The sequence below is a fragment of the Brienomyrus brachyistius genome, chromosome 9 (assembly GCF_023856365.1).
Source record: "Brienomyrus brachyistius isolate T26 chromosome 9, BBRACH_0.4, whole genome shotgun sequence".
NCBI lineage: Eukaryota > Metazoa > Chordata > Actinopteri > Osteoglossiformes > Mormyridae > Brienomyrus > Brienomyrus brachyistius.
This window is the reverse complement of record NC_064541.1, coordinates 24,649,701-24,666,969: the sequence shown is the minus strand read 5'-3', so window position 1 is coordinate 24,666,969 and position 17,269 is coordinate 24,649,701. Positions and strand designations below refer to the sequence as shown.

At 36.9% G+C, this 17,269-nt stretch overlaps 2 protein-coding genes and 1 long non-coding RNA gene across 7 annotated transcripts; 2 read left to right on the top strand and 1 right to left on the bottom strand.

Moving 5' to 3' along the window:
- Nucleotides 1–2,041: 2,041 nt before the first annotated feature.
- Nucleotides 2,042–9,672, top strand: LOC125748902 (protein c-ets-2-A-like). Its single transcript, XM_049025583.1, has 8 exons — nt 2,042–2,203; nt 2,455–2,536; nt 5,147–5,254; nt 6,000–6,074; nt 6,222–6,419; nt 7,327–7,572; nt 7,862–7,980; nt 8,448–9,672. Exons 2-8 carry the CDS (start codon nt 2,455–2,457, stop codon nt 8,736–8,738), a joined length of 1,119 nt encoding a protein of 372 aa, XP_048881540.1. The 5' UTR covers nt 2,042–2,203; the 3' UTR covers nt 8,739–9,672.
- LOC125748904 (uncharacterized) lies at nt 7,410–13,238 on the bottom strand. Its single transcript, XR_007399703.1, has 3 exons — nt 13,102–13,238; nt 7,858–7,975; nt 7,410–7,523 (listed from the first exon to the last, which is right to left on the bottom strand). It is a non-coding gene; the product is annotated as an uncharacterized LOC125748904 (long non-coding RNA).
- Nucleotides 12,771–16,926, top strand: LOC125748903 (apoptosis-associated speck-like protein containing a CARD). 5 transcript variants are annotated; one of them, XR_007399702.1, is made up of 3 exons: nt 12,771–13,511; nt 14,706–14,846; nt 16,512–16,926. XR_007399702.1 is itself a non-coding variant. In XM_049025587.1 (3 exons), exons 1-3 carry the CDS (start codon nt 13,244–13,246, stop codon nt 16,772–16,774), a joined length of 399 nt encoding a protein of 132 aa, XP_048881544.1. In that variant the 5' UTR covers nt 12,794–13,243; the 3' UTR covers nt 16,775–16,926. The 5 variants fall into 5 exon arrangements, 4 of the variants coding, with proteins under 4 accessions (XP_048881544.1, XP_048881543.1, XP_048881542.1 ...); XM_049025587.1 differs by having other exon boundaries at nt 12,794–13,355; nt 14,706–14,729; XM_049025586.1 differs by having other exon boundaries at nt 12,796–13,355; nt 14,706–14,777.
- Nucleotides 16,927–17,269: the final 343 nt, after the last annotated feature.

The window sequence follows — 17,269 nt, the reverse complement described above, 5'->3', positions numbered from 1 at the left end:
ACAATATTGAGATATTAGTCACCTTTGCTCTGTGATTGTCCAAGTGATTTAAAACTGAGACCGAACCCCCCCCCCCCCCCCCCCCGAAAAAAAAATCTTTATTTTTTGTAAGTTTTTGTAAAATCATATCTCAAACCCTCTTCTCTATCCATAGGGGCTCTTTGTAAATCTTGGGTCAGACATTTAGGATAAAATGGCTTTTTGCTTTAAAAAGGTTGCCGCCCTCTGATCTATATATACTTAGTTGTATGACTATGTAATATTTAACTAGTCAACGTGCCGATCTGTTGTTGGGCTTAAGTTTTTGTTAAGTGATGAAGGGTTTCTTATGACCTTTGGACAATCTTTGTTATTGTTTATTGTTGGTAATTGATTTCCAATAATAAATGCATACATTTGCAAAAAGCAATCATGCCTACTGTAATATTGGAAAAAAAAATATATAGTCGAATTATTTATTATTTAGGACAGCATTTATGTTTTAATTATTCATTAAAACGCAAGTCCACGTCCATAATTTTGACAGTTTTAACATGTCCATAATTTGAACAGATTTTTCGAATTTTGAGACACTGGGATTCATAGAATATGACACCGTTGTACTCAAGGAGTAGGAATAGATTTATTCTTTGAATTTATTCGAATGGGCCCTTCGTTTGCTGTTTTATTTGTACTGTAATTCTGTTTTCTATTCGTGCTTGTTATGTCTTGTTATATTATACTATTTCTATTTTTTTATCTCTGCTGTGCGTCAGTATATGTGAGCAATAACCTTTCCTGCACTACGTGCCCGAAGAGATTATTAACTGTACGTTCAATGGTCCACGGGCGTAGGTTGGGTTTCAACTTGATTTGGCAGGGACCAAATCAGCCTGGAACCCCCACACCACTAAACACTTACGGTATTAAGACGCACGGTTCACAGTTTCGTTCTATGCCTTTGAACTGTTCGGCCTAACTGACTGTTGACTATCCCTCTCAGATGCCCAGTTCTTAAGTTTCCGCAACATCTACAGCTTCATTAATTAATTGACCTGGAGCTGTCTACCATATAAGCTCGATTTTACCCTCTGGAGTTCCATTTGTTTGACTACAGTGGAAACAATTAAAATGGACTTTTTATGTGAAGAATGCTATTATTGCTAAATAATTTGTTAAGACCTTTGAGACAATTGTATTGCGAAGGACACGATACATTGTATATCAATAGTAATCTGGAAAGTGCCTCGTATACGAGAGTTGGGGGAGGGGGGTTCAGTCAATCACGACTCAAGTCTCTTGTGCCGTGAGCTCCGCACTTTTCCAGATGTGTTTTTTCTTCTTCAGTGACAGTTTGTTTATACAAGGTCCTTGAACCAGTGTTATCTACCCTTGCCACTCAGGCTGTGATTTCATAGTTGTCTACTCGTCCAGCTCTCCATTGTTTTGTTTCTTGGCTTTTAAAGCATGCAGGATTTCGACAATTCGGATTGATACGTTTTGCCATTTTGAGACTTATGATTAAAACGCTTTTCTAATTTATTAAATTTTATGTAAGTTTTATGTTTTTCCCTACTACTTATGTTTTGTGGTATTCGTTTCTGCACTACATTACATTATATTGTAACATACGATATATCTATGTGCAGTATCACTATTAACTATAAACCTATTTTTTTTCTTACAGTTCAGTTGGATGTGATTACCATTATTACCATTGTAAAATTGCATATATGTGCAATTACTTCTCAATACACATTTAAAGCTATAAAACACAAATATTACTCGAGTCAACAATGATAATATCATTTATTCAAGATATCTGGAATTTAAGACTTAAGGCTTAAATTTTGGAAATATTCATTCATCGAAATTTGTACTTCAAACTACTACAAAACATGTATTTTCAACACTGAGTATGCAACATACTCTATCCAAGTATCTCAATTACTATCGTGGTAGTACTTCTACTTAGTTGCCATATTTTAAGTCACTGTAATAGAGGCTACTTACACAACTGACGTCATAAAACATTAAAACGATGGGGACAGAAGTCACGAAGCAGTGCGCGTTCAATCTGGGTGGCTCTGGCTACGCCCCTACACGCGCCTTCTCTTTATAACTGTCCCGAAACAGAGAGAGACAGGCAGCAAATTCCTACCTCAGCGTCCGAACTGCGATCTTCATATACATCGTCAGAACTGTTGTAATTAGACAGTCACAGGTAATAAAAGTTGAAATTGCATTGCTTATTATTGTAATGTATTGTTATTTTATTTACTATTGTGACGGATCGGCAAACACCCATTACTACCGATATGAATTTAAACTTTATATATATAATTTTGAAAAAAGAATGCACTTTTCGGGAGCGAAAGCATTTGAACGGGCTGTGTTGTATTATTTTAGGATAAGGAATATCGTCCACATGTCATTGCGCTAATATCTTTCTTTCCCTCCGCGGATGACTGACAGATGAGAATGTACCAGGCCGACTTTAACCTGGAGGATTTCAGAATGCAGGAAGTCCCAGCTGGATTTGACTTTGTGTCATACGGTAAGAAATGAGAAAAACGATACAATAGTATTGTAATTGACAAAACAATTTACCACAAAGAGAACATAATCATTGTTTTGTGCTATCATGTGTTTATCATATGTCCTGTGTCCTACAGAAAAAGGACAGAATTTTGATGTGGCAAAACTGAAAAGTAGATTTTTGCTTGTTAGTTTCCACTGAGGGCTGTAATGCGGTAGTTTATGGAATAAGCAGTTTTGAGAATGGATTTTATCTAAACTGGGAAGACAGAAATTTAGGACAGTCAAGGTGATGACTTTTTTACTCTCTATCTTTTCTAATCCCTTCCGCCAGGCTTCCTGCTTCCCCTGGCTGAGTGCCCCTCTCCACCCAATGCTAACTCTGTCCCTCTGCTATCATTTCCTTCTTTCTTCCAAATTTGTTCAGTGTTTCAGGAGTGAAGCAAGGAGGTGGAACATTTGTTTTACTAAAGGTGTATTGACCCGATCAATATGGAAATGGTTCTTTGTTAGCCCTTAAATAACACATAAAAATGAAGAATGGTTATAACAATAGATAAAGAAGTGGAGTCATTAAAGTATATTGTAGTAGCAGTGGGATGGCCATTTTAGCTGCAGTTGTTTATTTATTCGAATTTAAGGTAAATGTCTTGTTCATTCTTTTTTATTTCCTCTCCAGAAGCACAACAAAATCTAAAACATTACACATTTTGATATTTATTAATTGTCATAATATTTGGCAATGCATATTCATATTTAGCATTTAAGGCTGTGGGTGGGATTCATGCCCTTGCTTTGTATGTTTGTGAAGTTTCCATGCTCTTTCCTTCCATCATCTTAGAATATATTGTTTAGGTAAACTGGTTCTTTAAATTGACCTTAGTGTTTACAAGTGCTCTGTGTATTCAAGCCTGGGTGCACTATATGGGACCCTCTGGTTAATCCAAATTAACCTTAATTAAAAGAAATAATTTATTTGCTACAATTTCAATTAGATCCCAGCTGGACTATATATAGCCTTGTGTTTAAGTAATCAAAGCTGGACTGGAATTTATCTGTCTGTTCAAACTCTTATTAATATTCTTGTAATACTCTTATAAGTAGCCTTAAATGTAGCCCCAGTACGTTACTTTGGCAAGGTCTATTTTCCTAAAGTAATATAGTGCATATACAGATACCTGCCTTCACAAAGAGATGCTGTGCAGAGAATTAATGTTACAATGATTTGTATACATACTACACATAATATTAGGTTCATAGATATGTTAACATCAATAATGTCAATTTAATATGAGCTAAAGAAATGCTTGACTCTGGGAATGGGCAAGAGGGGAATTAGTGATTAGGTCTACAAGAGTGATCTCCTCAGCGTTTTGTGATTGACAAGTTCTTGGAGTGCCATTATTTGTATACAAGAAGAACATTAGTGGGCAGATCACATGACCTTGTGGTATATAGATGACAACTCTGGTACACATATTTCTTATTATTCAGGAAGCTGGTGATCCACAGTTTAAGAATTAGATGTAAAAGAATTCTGCTTTCATTAGTTTTTTTTTTAATTTCATTTTCTGTTTTTGTTCTCATTTTCAGTTTTTATTAGCTTTTAAGGGTTGCTAATTAAGTTAAGTTTTTATTAGTTTTATTTTTTTTGTAATAGAAGGTATTTGTCAGAGGCGCGATTGAAATAGGTTAGAAAAAAATTACAATAAAACCCAACAAAGTACACTGTTTTCAAAAATGTATTTACAGACAGATAAACAACCATCCATAAAAAAAACAACTATAAAACGTGTGTGTGCGAGCGCGTGTGAGAGAGAGAGACACGAGTGTACTTCAGTCAAGCAACAAATTCTTGTGGATCTTTAGGAAAACGTGATGCTACAGAGTACTGCAGATCGCTCCGCTCATTATCACTCCCCGCTCCAACGAAATCACACCAAAAAGCCTTTAACACATGGGTGCGGCATTGGCTCACTACTTAACCTAATGATACACAGATTGATTCTGGGTCAGTCATGCTTCAGAGGCATTGTGTGAGCGGGTCCGGTACCGCTGTGGTGCGAAAGTGGAGTTAGTCAGAGCGAGAGATAAGGTAACGCTCCTGTTTTTTTTTCTTCATGTATGCCTTTCGCTCAGGCTCTGCTCCGCTCACATGCCATGCTCCACAGAAGCGGTTTTGTTCCTCAAGCCAGACGACAGCAGGTGGAAATCATCCACCTAGAATTATATATAAAATACATTAACAAAAATGAAAATCGATGACATTTTTTTCTGTAATTTTAGTTTGTTTTATAAACATACAATACGGTTTCAGTTATTGTTTTTTCGTGAAGCCTCGTTTTTATTTTAATGTCAGTTAATGTTTTTTTTCTCATTTGGTTTTCGTTATTTCGTTAGTTTTCGTGAACGATAATAACCCTGTTTCATAAAGATAGATATGCGTGTCATTGAGGCTGGGCATTTTTTCTTTTGAAGGAGTAAAGATAGGTGATTCAAAACTGTTTACAATGGTAGCCTTGATCGCTATATTGCTATCTTGAGCACTACAATAGCTAATAAGTTGGTATTGTCATTATATAACTCTTGGAATACACTGTATACAATATGTGCATACTTCTGTTTGTAGATGGAGAAGACCTCTCATTGCTGATAGATACCAATGGGTCAGTGCAGCAGCAGTATGCGCTCAGCCATGTGGAACATCCAAAAGTTCTCAGATCATATGACCATAAAGGTATTCAGGAAATATCCAACCTTAAGCCTAAATATTGTTTCAATAATCCTGAACATGTGTTATTTGCCGTTCCTTCTCCATGAACAATAATTACATTGATTAAAAGAGATTCTATTGTTATGTATATACTAGGAAATTTATTCTTTATTCTAAGTTGGTGTACCTATCTAAATGGGGACCGTCCATTCATTTCCATGGGAAAAACCCTAATCCCAATCACAACACCCTTAACCCCCACCCAGCCCTAACCTTAACCATAAGTAACCAACCAAAATACAAGACTTTTTAATCGCATTCACAGATTGTTATAAAACTGAGGTTATCCAAAAGGGGACCTGAAGAAGTGTCCCCAAAAGTAAGGAAGTGTCAGGTTTTACTGCACTTTGGAAACATTCTGGTCCCAAAATGTGATCTATGCAACCCCCCCCCCCCACACACACACACACACAGACAAACACTGCTGGCAACTAAGAGACATTAATGAGCCTAAGTGCATGTCTTTGGGCTGTGGAAGGAAATGGGAATAACTGGAGGAAATCCGTGCAACACTGAGAGAACAAAATGGGTAGAACAACATGGGGAGAATCAGACAGGACCACAGCTGGGATTCGTCCAGCAGTTTTGGAAGAGGGGGCCACCATGCCATGTCTTTATGATAATATGTTTTCATGTTATAATTACTGTGTAACAAAATATATTTTCAGCTAAACCAGGAATATATCCAAATCTATTTTCTTTTTCTTAGTTGGTTTCAGTAACTCCATTTCACTCAGTTTGGATCCATACTCTGAATTCAACTACTGGGCAACTTGTACAAATGGTGAGTTGTGAACCCGTGTTATTGATATGAAGCATCATCATCATCCTCATTATTATTATTATTATTGTTGTTGTTGTTAATAATAATAACAACAATAATAATAATGATAATAACTTTGCTATCATCATCATTATTATATTACCTCAGGTACTACAACTCTGGACAACTTCCAAGTGGGATTTCAGGGGTCTGGACCCACCTACCAGAATCTGCTGCCCCCCTGTCCTCAAACACAGAATGGGGAGGAATTCAGCTCCAAAGTGATGGCTGAACAAGGCCATTACCATCCAGGGACAGAAAGTTACCGAGAGGAAGCCAACAGCATGACTAATCTGGAGCACTTGGGTGAGGAAGAGTGATAAATGTGAAATAACACAAACAGAAAGAAAAGTACCATACATGTCTAGAATATGGAATGCAACACACATGGAAATGTAAGGTTTTCAGCTATAAAACATAGTTGTTGCTAATCAGTGATTTTATTATATTTACAAAGAAAAACAATACCCTTTAACTGTTCAAATAAATGGCCTATATGGGTGTTCTTGATTGTAGGTAATTTTAATCAATATTACTTATGGTAGTGTTAATGGTAATGGAAATACAGTAAAATCTAGTTATAACGGACTTCAAGGGACCTGGCAAAACAGTCCCTTATATCCAGAGTTGCTGTATGCCCAGAACACAACTACAGGACACTATTTACTCATGCCACACCCCAGCAGACACAATTGTGGTATAGATTATTATATTGTACATGTAGTAATTCAACTTTACCTGATCAGATGCGTGACTATTAATAATTCCAACTACGTGTCTGCATTGGATATCATGCACCGGCACGCCATGCGCTTTGTAGGCCGGGCCTGCATGTTCATTATAGCCTAACAAGACTACACGTAAAAGCGGCCCTTGGGACCAAATTGTTTGTCCGTCATAAGCAAAATTCCGTTATGTGCGAGTCCGCTATATCCGATGCTTTTTCTGCATGTTCTTAAAGGTGCGCAGCCGGGACCAGTGGACCTCATCCGTTATAGACGAAATTCCGTTATAAGCGAGTCCACTATAGGGATTTTACTGTAGTATGTTAAAGTCTAATATCAGCATATATCAGTAATACACAGCATGATATGCCAAATGTAGAAAGACTTTTTAGTCCACAATTTAGAATTCGCATAAAATAGAATAAGTAAAATGATCATAGGTTTCAGAATTATACATTACCATTGCTGATCATTTTCTATTTATACAGATCCTGACAGAACCTACATTCACTGTAGTACCACAAGGTTTGAGACAGATCACCAGAACTGCTTCTGGGCTGACTATCCATCTCCTAGCTACTGCCCACCTCCAGAAGGCCTACCTCCATCTTGTACCTTGTCTCCTGACTCTCAGTCCTCTGATCAACACTGCCCTCAAGTGGTGAAGCATCGAAGTACAGCCTCTCTAAAAACAGAATCAAACACTGAGATGACCGGAATGTCAACTTACACAGGTTAGATATTAGCCTGTCAGTACATTGCAAAGGAAGTCAGTGTTGTTCATTATACAGAGAAATGGCATGATGTTTCTATTTGACATTTCAAGTTTCATTGGGGTTTGCAACTGTAAACAGAGTAAAAGATAATTGTATTTTTCCTTTCCAAATACTAATCTTTACTCGATGACTCAAACTACTTCCATTTAAAAAGAACCAATTATGACATATAAAAATATTGCTTTACCATAACACATTCATCAGAGAAAATGGAATCTTTATGATCGTCTTCTCCTTACTCACCCAGGCTCAGGGCCAATGCAACTGTGGCAGTTTCTGCTTGAACTCCTCTTGGACTCTGCCTGCCGTTCTTTCATTAGCTGGACAGGAGATGGCTGGGAATTCAAGATGTCTGACCCTGCTGAGGTATGGAAACCAAAATTCTCCCAGATGCAAGAGGTCTTTTTGTGTTTAATTAGCATCTTCCAATGTGATGCCTGGCGTCACCTCAGATCAGGCTGCCTGTACGGATGACCTGCCATGTCCTTGAATAGTCTGATTTAGACATGATGTTGAATATTCTTGTTATAGTTGGGTATCAGATTATCTTATTATCAGTTAACATAATCATTGATTACAAAACAAATGAGCAAATCTCAAAATAATATGTGAAAAAATGTGACCAACATACTGAAGTATGAATTTTGCTGTTCCTACCCCATAAACAATAATTACATGAATTAACAATAATTACAATTACTGGTCTTTGTTCAGCTTTATTCTCCAGTCAGTAACCCTTGTGTCTTATCCTAATCGTATTACTATATGTCAGTGTAATTATCACACTTACCCAGTCATTTTATCATATTCATTCCTATTTCATCCTGTTCCAGGTAGCTAAGCGGTGGGGTCAGTGCAAAAATAAGCCCAAGATGAACTACGAGAAGCTTAGCCGTGGCCTACGCTACTACTACCACAAGAACATCATCCACAAGACAGCAGGAAAGCGCTATGTGTATCGCTTTGTATGTGATGTGCAGGGCATGCTGGGAAAAACTGCTCAGGAAGTTCAGAACTGTTTGAATATTTCACCCGTAGATCTGCCCTCACAATATATAGCACCTACTGTCCCACACCATGAGACAGAAGAGCACAGAGAAGGCATGGTTGACCCAGTAGAATGAAACCACAATCACAGTTATTAAATTAATAGGGTCAGCAGAACATGTGATTTCTAAAAATGAAGTTGCTGAAGCCTCTGGAACTTCCTAACTGAAACTGTCAAATTAGTGCATGCAACCTGCCCCCATGGTATTCAGTGTTTCAGAGGGTCCCTGGTTCGACATTTTATGTCAGATCACTTACATGGCATTTAGACTTACAAATTGGGAGAAAGATCATTTTCACCCAAGCAATTTAAATTTGGACTGCCATACGCCACTAACTCACCCAAGTGACAATCAAAAGGTGGGTCACACCTGCTTTTATATTTAACTATGTTATTCACCTTATGGTAAAAGGCTTCAAGGCAACGAAGTAATGCAAATCAAATCCTGCAACGACAAAAAAAAAAGTGTTCAACACGTAAAAATTTTCTCAAATATTAGACTTTTGTGGGGGCCAGGTCATCTGTCAGAGCAGCCCATCACTTTCCTTGTTCACAAGATAATACTTGCTACATAACCTCAAGGTGTGCTAAGGGACATTATCTTTTGAAAAACAAATTATTTTCAGTAGATGTGTCCAGATGTTTGACTGGTACTGTACTTATCACTGTTTGGGATCAAATGACTTCACCTAACTTTGAAGTCCGAACCTTAGCTTATTAACTCTTCTGATGAAGCAGAAATAGGGCTGATAGAACTGTAAACTGTAAACCCCTTTTATATCTGTTGTATAAAGTTATAAAGTGATATTAACAGTATCAACAATTTTGATCTTTGAAAAAGAGCCAGTTGAAAAGAAGATCATAGATATGCACTAGCTATATGTTTACTTAATAAGCAACTGGCTGTATTGAGTTGTTTTAAAACTGAAGAATTGTTTGTTATAATCTGTTTCAAAAATTTATTGGAACTAGAAAACCTTCAGTAAATAATAAAAACTGTGGAAATTCCAGATCCAATGTACTTTATCTACCAGAATAGGCAGACTTTGGTGATATTGAAAAAGAAGAGATCCCTAGTACTGTTCTGTGGAGGGGCTGGGTAGAATTGTGCATGATGTTCTCTGATTTTATCCACCATCTTCTTCCCTTTAACTCCACTGGGTGCAGGGCCAGTTCTGTGCCAGATCTGGGTAGCATGACGACTTTGTCCAGACATTTAGCATTATCTGAACTGAATGTCTGCGCAATAGTGAAGGTTTCTTTGAGTTGTGAGACAATACTTTTGCACAATTAACACATTGTGGCCAAGAAAATCCACCAATATTTATACATGTGAACCCCAGCGAAATATAATTGTCATCATATCTGTGCTTCTTTGATGAGGTTGTGTTACAGTCCGAGGTGACATGCTTCCTCCCACTTTGAGGCTCCGCCTCAGACCCTTTATCACTTTCCACATGACTGGCTCCAGCTATGCTAGCCATTTGGCTAGTAACCACAGATACGCGTACCCCCTGCAGCCTCTTGCGTACCGCCGAGGGTATGCGTACCCTAGTTTGGGAACCACTGCTTTATAGGTTAATAGCAGTATTTTATAGTCAATCTGGGACTTAACTGGAAGCCAGTGAAGGGAGGATAAGACAGTATAATGCAATCAGATTTCTTAGTGCTTGTGAGAATTCTGGCTGCTTTATTCTGCACCAGCTGAAGATTATGTAAGGATCCCGACGGGCAACCAGAAAGGAGGGCATTATAGTAGTCCAATCTGGAAGTTATAAAGGCATGTATTCATTTTTCTGCGTCATGAAGGGAGAGCATCTTCCAAAGCTTGGCTATGTTCTGTAGATGATAAAATGCAGTTCTAGTAATACTTCTTATGTGAGCATCATAACATAGATCTGAATCAACTAGTAGATCAAGATTTCTAACCACTGGGTTAGGATGTGTAGGAAGGCCACCAGTGCTGAGGTGGTGAAACTTATTTAGTGCAGCTTTGGGACCAATTACCGGTACCGGTAATTACCGTTTTTTTCTGTGTTTAACATAATTAATTTTTTTGCTATCCAGCACCGGATATCTAATAGATGAAGAGAGCAGTCTTCTAATGGAGAGAGAAGTGATGTATCATCAGGGTTAAGATATATATAACTGTGTATCATCAACAGCATAGCGTGTATAAGGTAAACAGTAGTGGGCCCAGTACTGATCCCTGTGGGACACCATATTTGTCTTTGGTGGCCTTGGAAGATTCATTGTTCACATAGGCATATTGATAACAATCAGTTAAATAGAAATGGAACCAAGAGAGAGCTGTACCCTTAATGCCAAGCACACATTTTAGCCCGTCCAAGAGGATATTATGGTCCACAGTATCGAATGCTGCAGTTAAATCTAGTAATACCAACAGAGATACACAGCCACGGTCAGAAGCCATAAGCAAATCATTCATTACTTTGACTAGAGCAGTTTCTGTGCTATGGTTTGGTCTAAAGCCACACTGATATAATTCATTAGTATTATTTTTTTGTAGGAAAGAAGACAACTAACGGACTATAACCTTTTCCATGATCTTTGAAATGAAGATTTGAGATACAGTGCGGCAAAAAAGTATTTAGTCAGCCACCAATTGTGCAAGTTCTCCCACTTAAAAAGATGAGAGAGGCCTGTAATTTTCACCATAGGTATACCTCAACTATGAGAGACAAAATGAGAAAAAGAAATTCAGATAATCACATTGACTGAATTTTAAAGAATTTATTTGCAAAGTATGGTGGAAAATAAGTATTTGGTCAATAATTTGCCTATAATTAATGTATAATTAGAATAAACAATATCACATCGATTGTTACACATGCTAATGAAGTCTTAAAAGCAATACTACCGTTTTCTGTATTATCCCAGCAATCATCTTATAGCAAGCGATTTAAATCGTTTAACCTATCTTTGTAAAATGCACAAATATCGAAAAATACGGTTTTTATGTTTTTGCATAAATGGTTTAACTCAACACGTTCGTAGAAAGATATATTAAAATGACAGTGAAACCGTCGAACTACAAAGTAGTGGGTGACGTCATGATTCAAATAATCGCGCCATGGAGGAAAACAAGAGGAACCGAATTTTCCGGGAACAGGTTTACCGGCGGTTAGCCATCTAATTTTCCGATACAGAAATATGGGATGCAAGCAAAAATGTAATTGGAGTACAAAAATTATCTGCTCAATTTTTGCTGTTACATCTCTTTTGCGCTTTCGCGCAACTTCCATGTTAGCCCCGGTGCTTGTGGTGAGCTAATCAGCAAGCGAACTCTGTAAGCGCCTCCCCATAAGTTCTTCTTCGAATGAAAAGTACCTAATGTGGACTAAGTAATAAAAAAACGTTCTGGGACAACTCCGAGGAACTACAATCAGGCGGTGTGAACACAACAAAAGGCCCTGGTTCCAGAAAAAAAATATCCAGTGGTGTAAAAGTACTTATTGAATCTGTTGTCTCTGACATGAATAGTATTCCGTTGTCTAAAAGAAAAATCAGCGACAGTAAGAAACTAGGAAATTACTTTAATTAAGAGGTGTGGAGATGGCTGTGGGTGGGTATACCTACAATCCAGACAGACTTTCTCACAATATATTTAGTAGCTTGGTTTAAATGAAAATTATTATATAGGTCTACTTTCATTTTTGTGGCCCGACATTCAGTCATTTTCATTTGAGTTATTTGTTTGCAGAAATGCTTCGCTTTTAATGAAATTGTATAAGATTGTATTTGGCAAAGTTTTGGGCTATATCATATAAACGGGTTTTACGGTACACAAGTTTCCAACAGTAAATTTAAGGCAAATTTACACTCAGTTGTTCCACTTTTACCAGAGGGGGCGCATAGCTACGCATACCACCTATACACACACTTCTTTATCCGGGCAGCCAAATGGGGACATGTTACCATTTTCAGAGAAACTTTACCAGACATATTAAAATTCTGTTTTCTTTTTTTTCAATAGTTGAGTCCCTGGAGACCAGGGAGCCAGTCCCCACGACACAAATGGTCCCCTCCCGTTTGGTGTGGAGTCAAGTTGTGGTCCCCACCAGGATATAAAAAGAAAAGCACACACACACACACATGCAGGCAAACACAAACAAGGAATGGGCGGTTAGATGTTTCTACAGATGGATGTGTGGATCTTGATCGTTTTCTAGGTTTCTCAAGCGCAGACTTAAAATGTTCATAATACTAATGCTTATAAAATTATTACTTGCACATATGTGTAGTTTAAGGGCGGTGCCTTATGATATCTACTGGGTTATCTTAAATAATTGCATGCTATAAAAGCGCTGTACTTTGGTACCTACCGTTTAGTTCAATACCCCAGTGCGGCCATACTGTACTTACAACAATAAACGCAAACAGTTCTGAAGAATGCAGGAAGAACACATATTGCCTACCCTCCAAGTATCGCTTCCTGTGTACGGTCTGTTCTCAGTCTTACAGATCTGGGTCTCTAAATAGTATGCAACATACCCTACCTGTTTTATTTTAAATAATTTTTAATTTTAAAGAAACATTTTCCCAGTGATTTGAGACAAAATGCCGAAAACGGTAAAAGATTGTTTGATTGAAACATTCGAGGATTTGACCGAAGAACAGTTTAAGAGATTCAAAAGTAAACTCATCGATCGAAAGGGAGAGCCTAGAATAGGTAAGGGTATAGTGCAAAATATGGATAGATTGGACCTGATTGACAAACTCGTGAGCACTTTCACAGAGAAAAACGCGGGACAGGTCACAGTTAATATCTTACGATCTGCGAATTTTACACAGGAAGCCGACGATTTGCAAGAGAGTTTGGGGATCGGTAAGATTTTTTTTTCAAAAGTATGAATACTATAATATGAACTAACTGTAATATTCTTTATCTAAAACATCACGTTCGTTTAGCATTAATTTGGTTAATAAATATGATTAATAGTGCATAATAACCAGTAAAACAGTGAAACAGAATTTGAATCGCATTCGCATATGGACGTTTTATGTTCAATTAAGAAATAGCCCCAATGTTTATTGTGATAAGTATTTTACATATATTATTATTATCATTATTATGTAATGGGGAATAATAGGAAAATATTAAACTGATCTTTATATGCAAGGACAAGATTTGTCATTTTCACTCAGACTGACCTGTGCTCGGTGGTATATACAGTATAATTAGGCCTGTATGCCTGTAAAAAGGTACTTCAAGACTTTGTGATCATAATATAAATACATACGTATATGAGTATGGATTTCAACTTGATTATTATAATTTATTCTCATATGCCAGATATATTATTCATCTGTCTTTTAACCACTTTCTCTGGTTAGGGTCATGGTCAGCCTGGAGCCTATTCCAAGCTGCACTGATACTAATTGAAAGCAACGTAGTATTTAATGGGAACATTTTACAGCAGGGGTCTCCAACTCTGCTCCTGGAGAGCTATTTCCAGTAGGTTTTCTATTCTATGTGGTTTTTGATGACTCACACCTGTTCCTATATTGGGGTGTGTTTCCCAAACAACGACGGAAGTTATCATTAACGATGCACCATACTATGGTAGTTCAAACTAACCAACATCCGAAGTACGACTGTTTTTCAAAACCGTTGTACCACAGTAGTTTGAACCACGTTAGTTAGTTGGGATCGCCGTAGTTCGAACTACAATGGTTCCATTGCTGATTGTTCAGACTCACGGCAAGTCGTGCACAAAAACTAACAAACTACTTTCATAGCCGGTCGCGTACAAAAAATCGCGAACTGTGTAATATCATATAAATATATAATAACATATATATATGTCATCAGTTTATTGTGTCAGTCACATAACATCAATAATATGAAAAATTCAGAAATAGCAATAGCGGCACAATAATGAGACGCTTCTTGGAGTGGTAAACAGAAGAACTTTTAGCTGTGACACTGCAGTTATATGCATTAATAGATGGGGGCAACCCAAATGAAATAGTGTGCCGATGTTTATGGTTAATTCTCTATTGTGTTTTTTTTTTCTAGTTTCATTCTCTTCTGGACAGACTGGTGAGAGTCAGCCTACTTATGGTCCATCTTCAATTTCCATTGTGAATGGTAATTTTTTAGAATGCAGGATAAGTGCTTAAAACACAAGCACTTTCTTTAAAAAGAAAATCCAAAGGAGTAAGTGAGAAGTAAATTTAGAGAAAATATCTCTTAATTACTAGTATTCTTTGGGCATCATATTTAATTGTGGACAGACTCGGGATTGTTTAAACACATACTACACATTTCTTTATAGGTTTTAACAAAAATGAAATATCATATGTTAATATCAGTGTTAATTTCTCTGAAATTTCAATAGAAATTATAAGGCTTTTTCTTTACTAAGACTACCAAAGACCAGGGATCTATTCTCCCATCGGGCGCTTAAGTCGAAAAGGGGCTTAAAAGATCATGCACTTTATGTGTATTCTCCCCTCATAAGGCCGTAACCCTTTAAAGGAGAAATCTAATTAATTCAAGAAAAGAAAATCAGGTTTTATCCTCAGTGATTTTGTAAACCAGCAAAGCGTGGAACATGTAGGCCTACTCTTTAATCTATATTGTGAACCTAATTGAAATACATAGAATCACATTCAGAAAATGAACGCTTGGTGGTAGCTGAACATAAGAATCTTTAGACAAATGAAATGTTATGGTGAAATGTAGTGTTTGAATTTTGTGCATGACAATTGACAATACCTTATTAGCTGTATCAAAATGATGTCATCATTAGCTCCAATTTAATAATTTCTCCACCATTTTCCCCAAATAGGCTCTACCGTTCAGTTTTAATATCAAATAACACAAAACTCGATAAAATGATCTTACGTCTTTCAGCTTTATTACATGTAACCCATAATAGATACTTATTTAGTATAATAAGATGTTCATTAATTTCTTCAATTGTTTTGTATTGTCTATTGCATTACTCCACAACTGATTAACTGCCCCAGAGAAGTTGTGTAGAATGTTAGTCTGTTGACAAACTTATTTTTTAAATGAGAAAAAAATGACATGTTGCAGTATTGAGTTCATAAGAAAATGGAATTTTAACATGCTCGTTTAAGAATGAACTCGTATAGGCCTGCTGAAGCTGTTTTCCCCACTTCATTTAGAACAATTCTGTAAACAAACAAATATCCCTAACCAATAGATATGGTGTAAATGTTAGTGTTATTAGTAGCATGAACTGAAAGTTTACAATACATTGCTGAGAAAATAATAGTGCAATCAACTACATAGTCCAAACAAATTTATAAGGCTACGGTGTAGGCTGCGATGTATTATTCCAAACCAACTGCTAGTCACTGCCACTTTAAACTCACACACCTACCCAAGTGTAGCATGGTTACCAGTTAGGCAAGTGTCCTCCTCAAGTAGTTCCTTTGGGGACCCCTGACGTAGTGTAGGTATGAAGTATACATATGTGTACAAAAACACGTCACGAATTCACCTGGAAACATATGATGCACTCAAGCCATTATATTGCTGTAATGTGCAACACAAAGCTTATGCAAGTATTACATATGCACATATTGTGGACACATTGTCATATCTGTCTTTAAACTGTTCAACTCTTATGATTTGTTTCATGATGTTCAGAAATCCATACACATACATGAAATGCTACACAAGTTATGTTAATAAAATGTTATATTTTAGTATTGCATTTCTTATTCACATGAACAATCACAGATCATCCTACATTACTTATTGTATATTGCTTTATCTGAATGTGGCTTAAATTATTTCCTGTAGACTACTGTCAAATTAATTTTAGTAAACCCTATTTCTCACCCCCAGAAAAGCACTTTTTGGATGTGCACCGAACCACCCTCATCGAAAGAGTTAACAATGTGAATTCCATCTTGGACCGTCTCCAGGATAAAGGCATTCTCAACTCAGTCAGCTACAGTGATATTTCTACCTTGCCCAATGACCATAATAAGATGAGGGCACTGTACGACGGCCCCTTAAAATCATGTGGGAACAAAGGAAAAGATGATTTACTCTCAATCCTACAGGAACTCCAGCCATATCTAATGGATGAGCTGATGAAAAAGTAGACATTTAAGCACAAGTAATGTTTGTTGAGCTTAACAGAATAAGTCTGCAATTTGACAGGTTTTTAACAACAGGGTTATAACACAGAGCCAGTTGTTGTAGGTAAAAACATACAATATAGAAGATGTTAATGTACTTGATACATGCAATGGCATTTCATTAAAATGCTAAATTTTTCATTCTTTGATTTTGTGTTTCTTGCGCAAGATGTTTTTCATGAACTTTTGAACTACGGAGTAGTCAGTTTTTAAAAGTAACATTCCATATGAAATCAACATGGCTATTAGCAAGTCTTGTTTTACTTGAATCTTTACTATGCATTAAATTGTAGCATGGTATATAGGACATATATGCAGTCTTGGTAGAATATAGGCCAAATGACCATGAAATACACCCATTTAAAACCTCCTTAATGAATGATGCCTGCTTCAGTTTTATAAGTGTGTATTTGTGGTATAGGACGTGTAGCTTTTTAAGGTGCCTTATTTCATAATAAT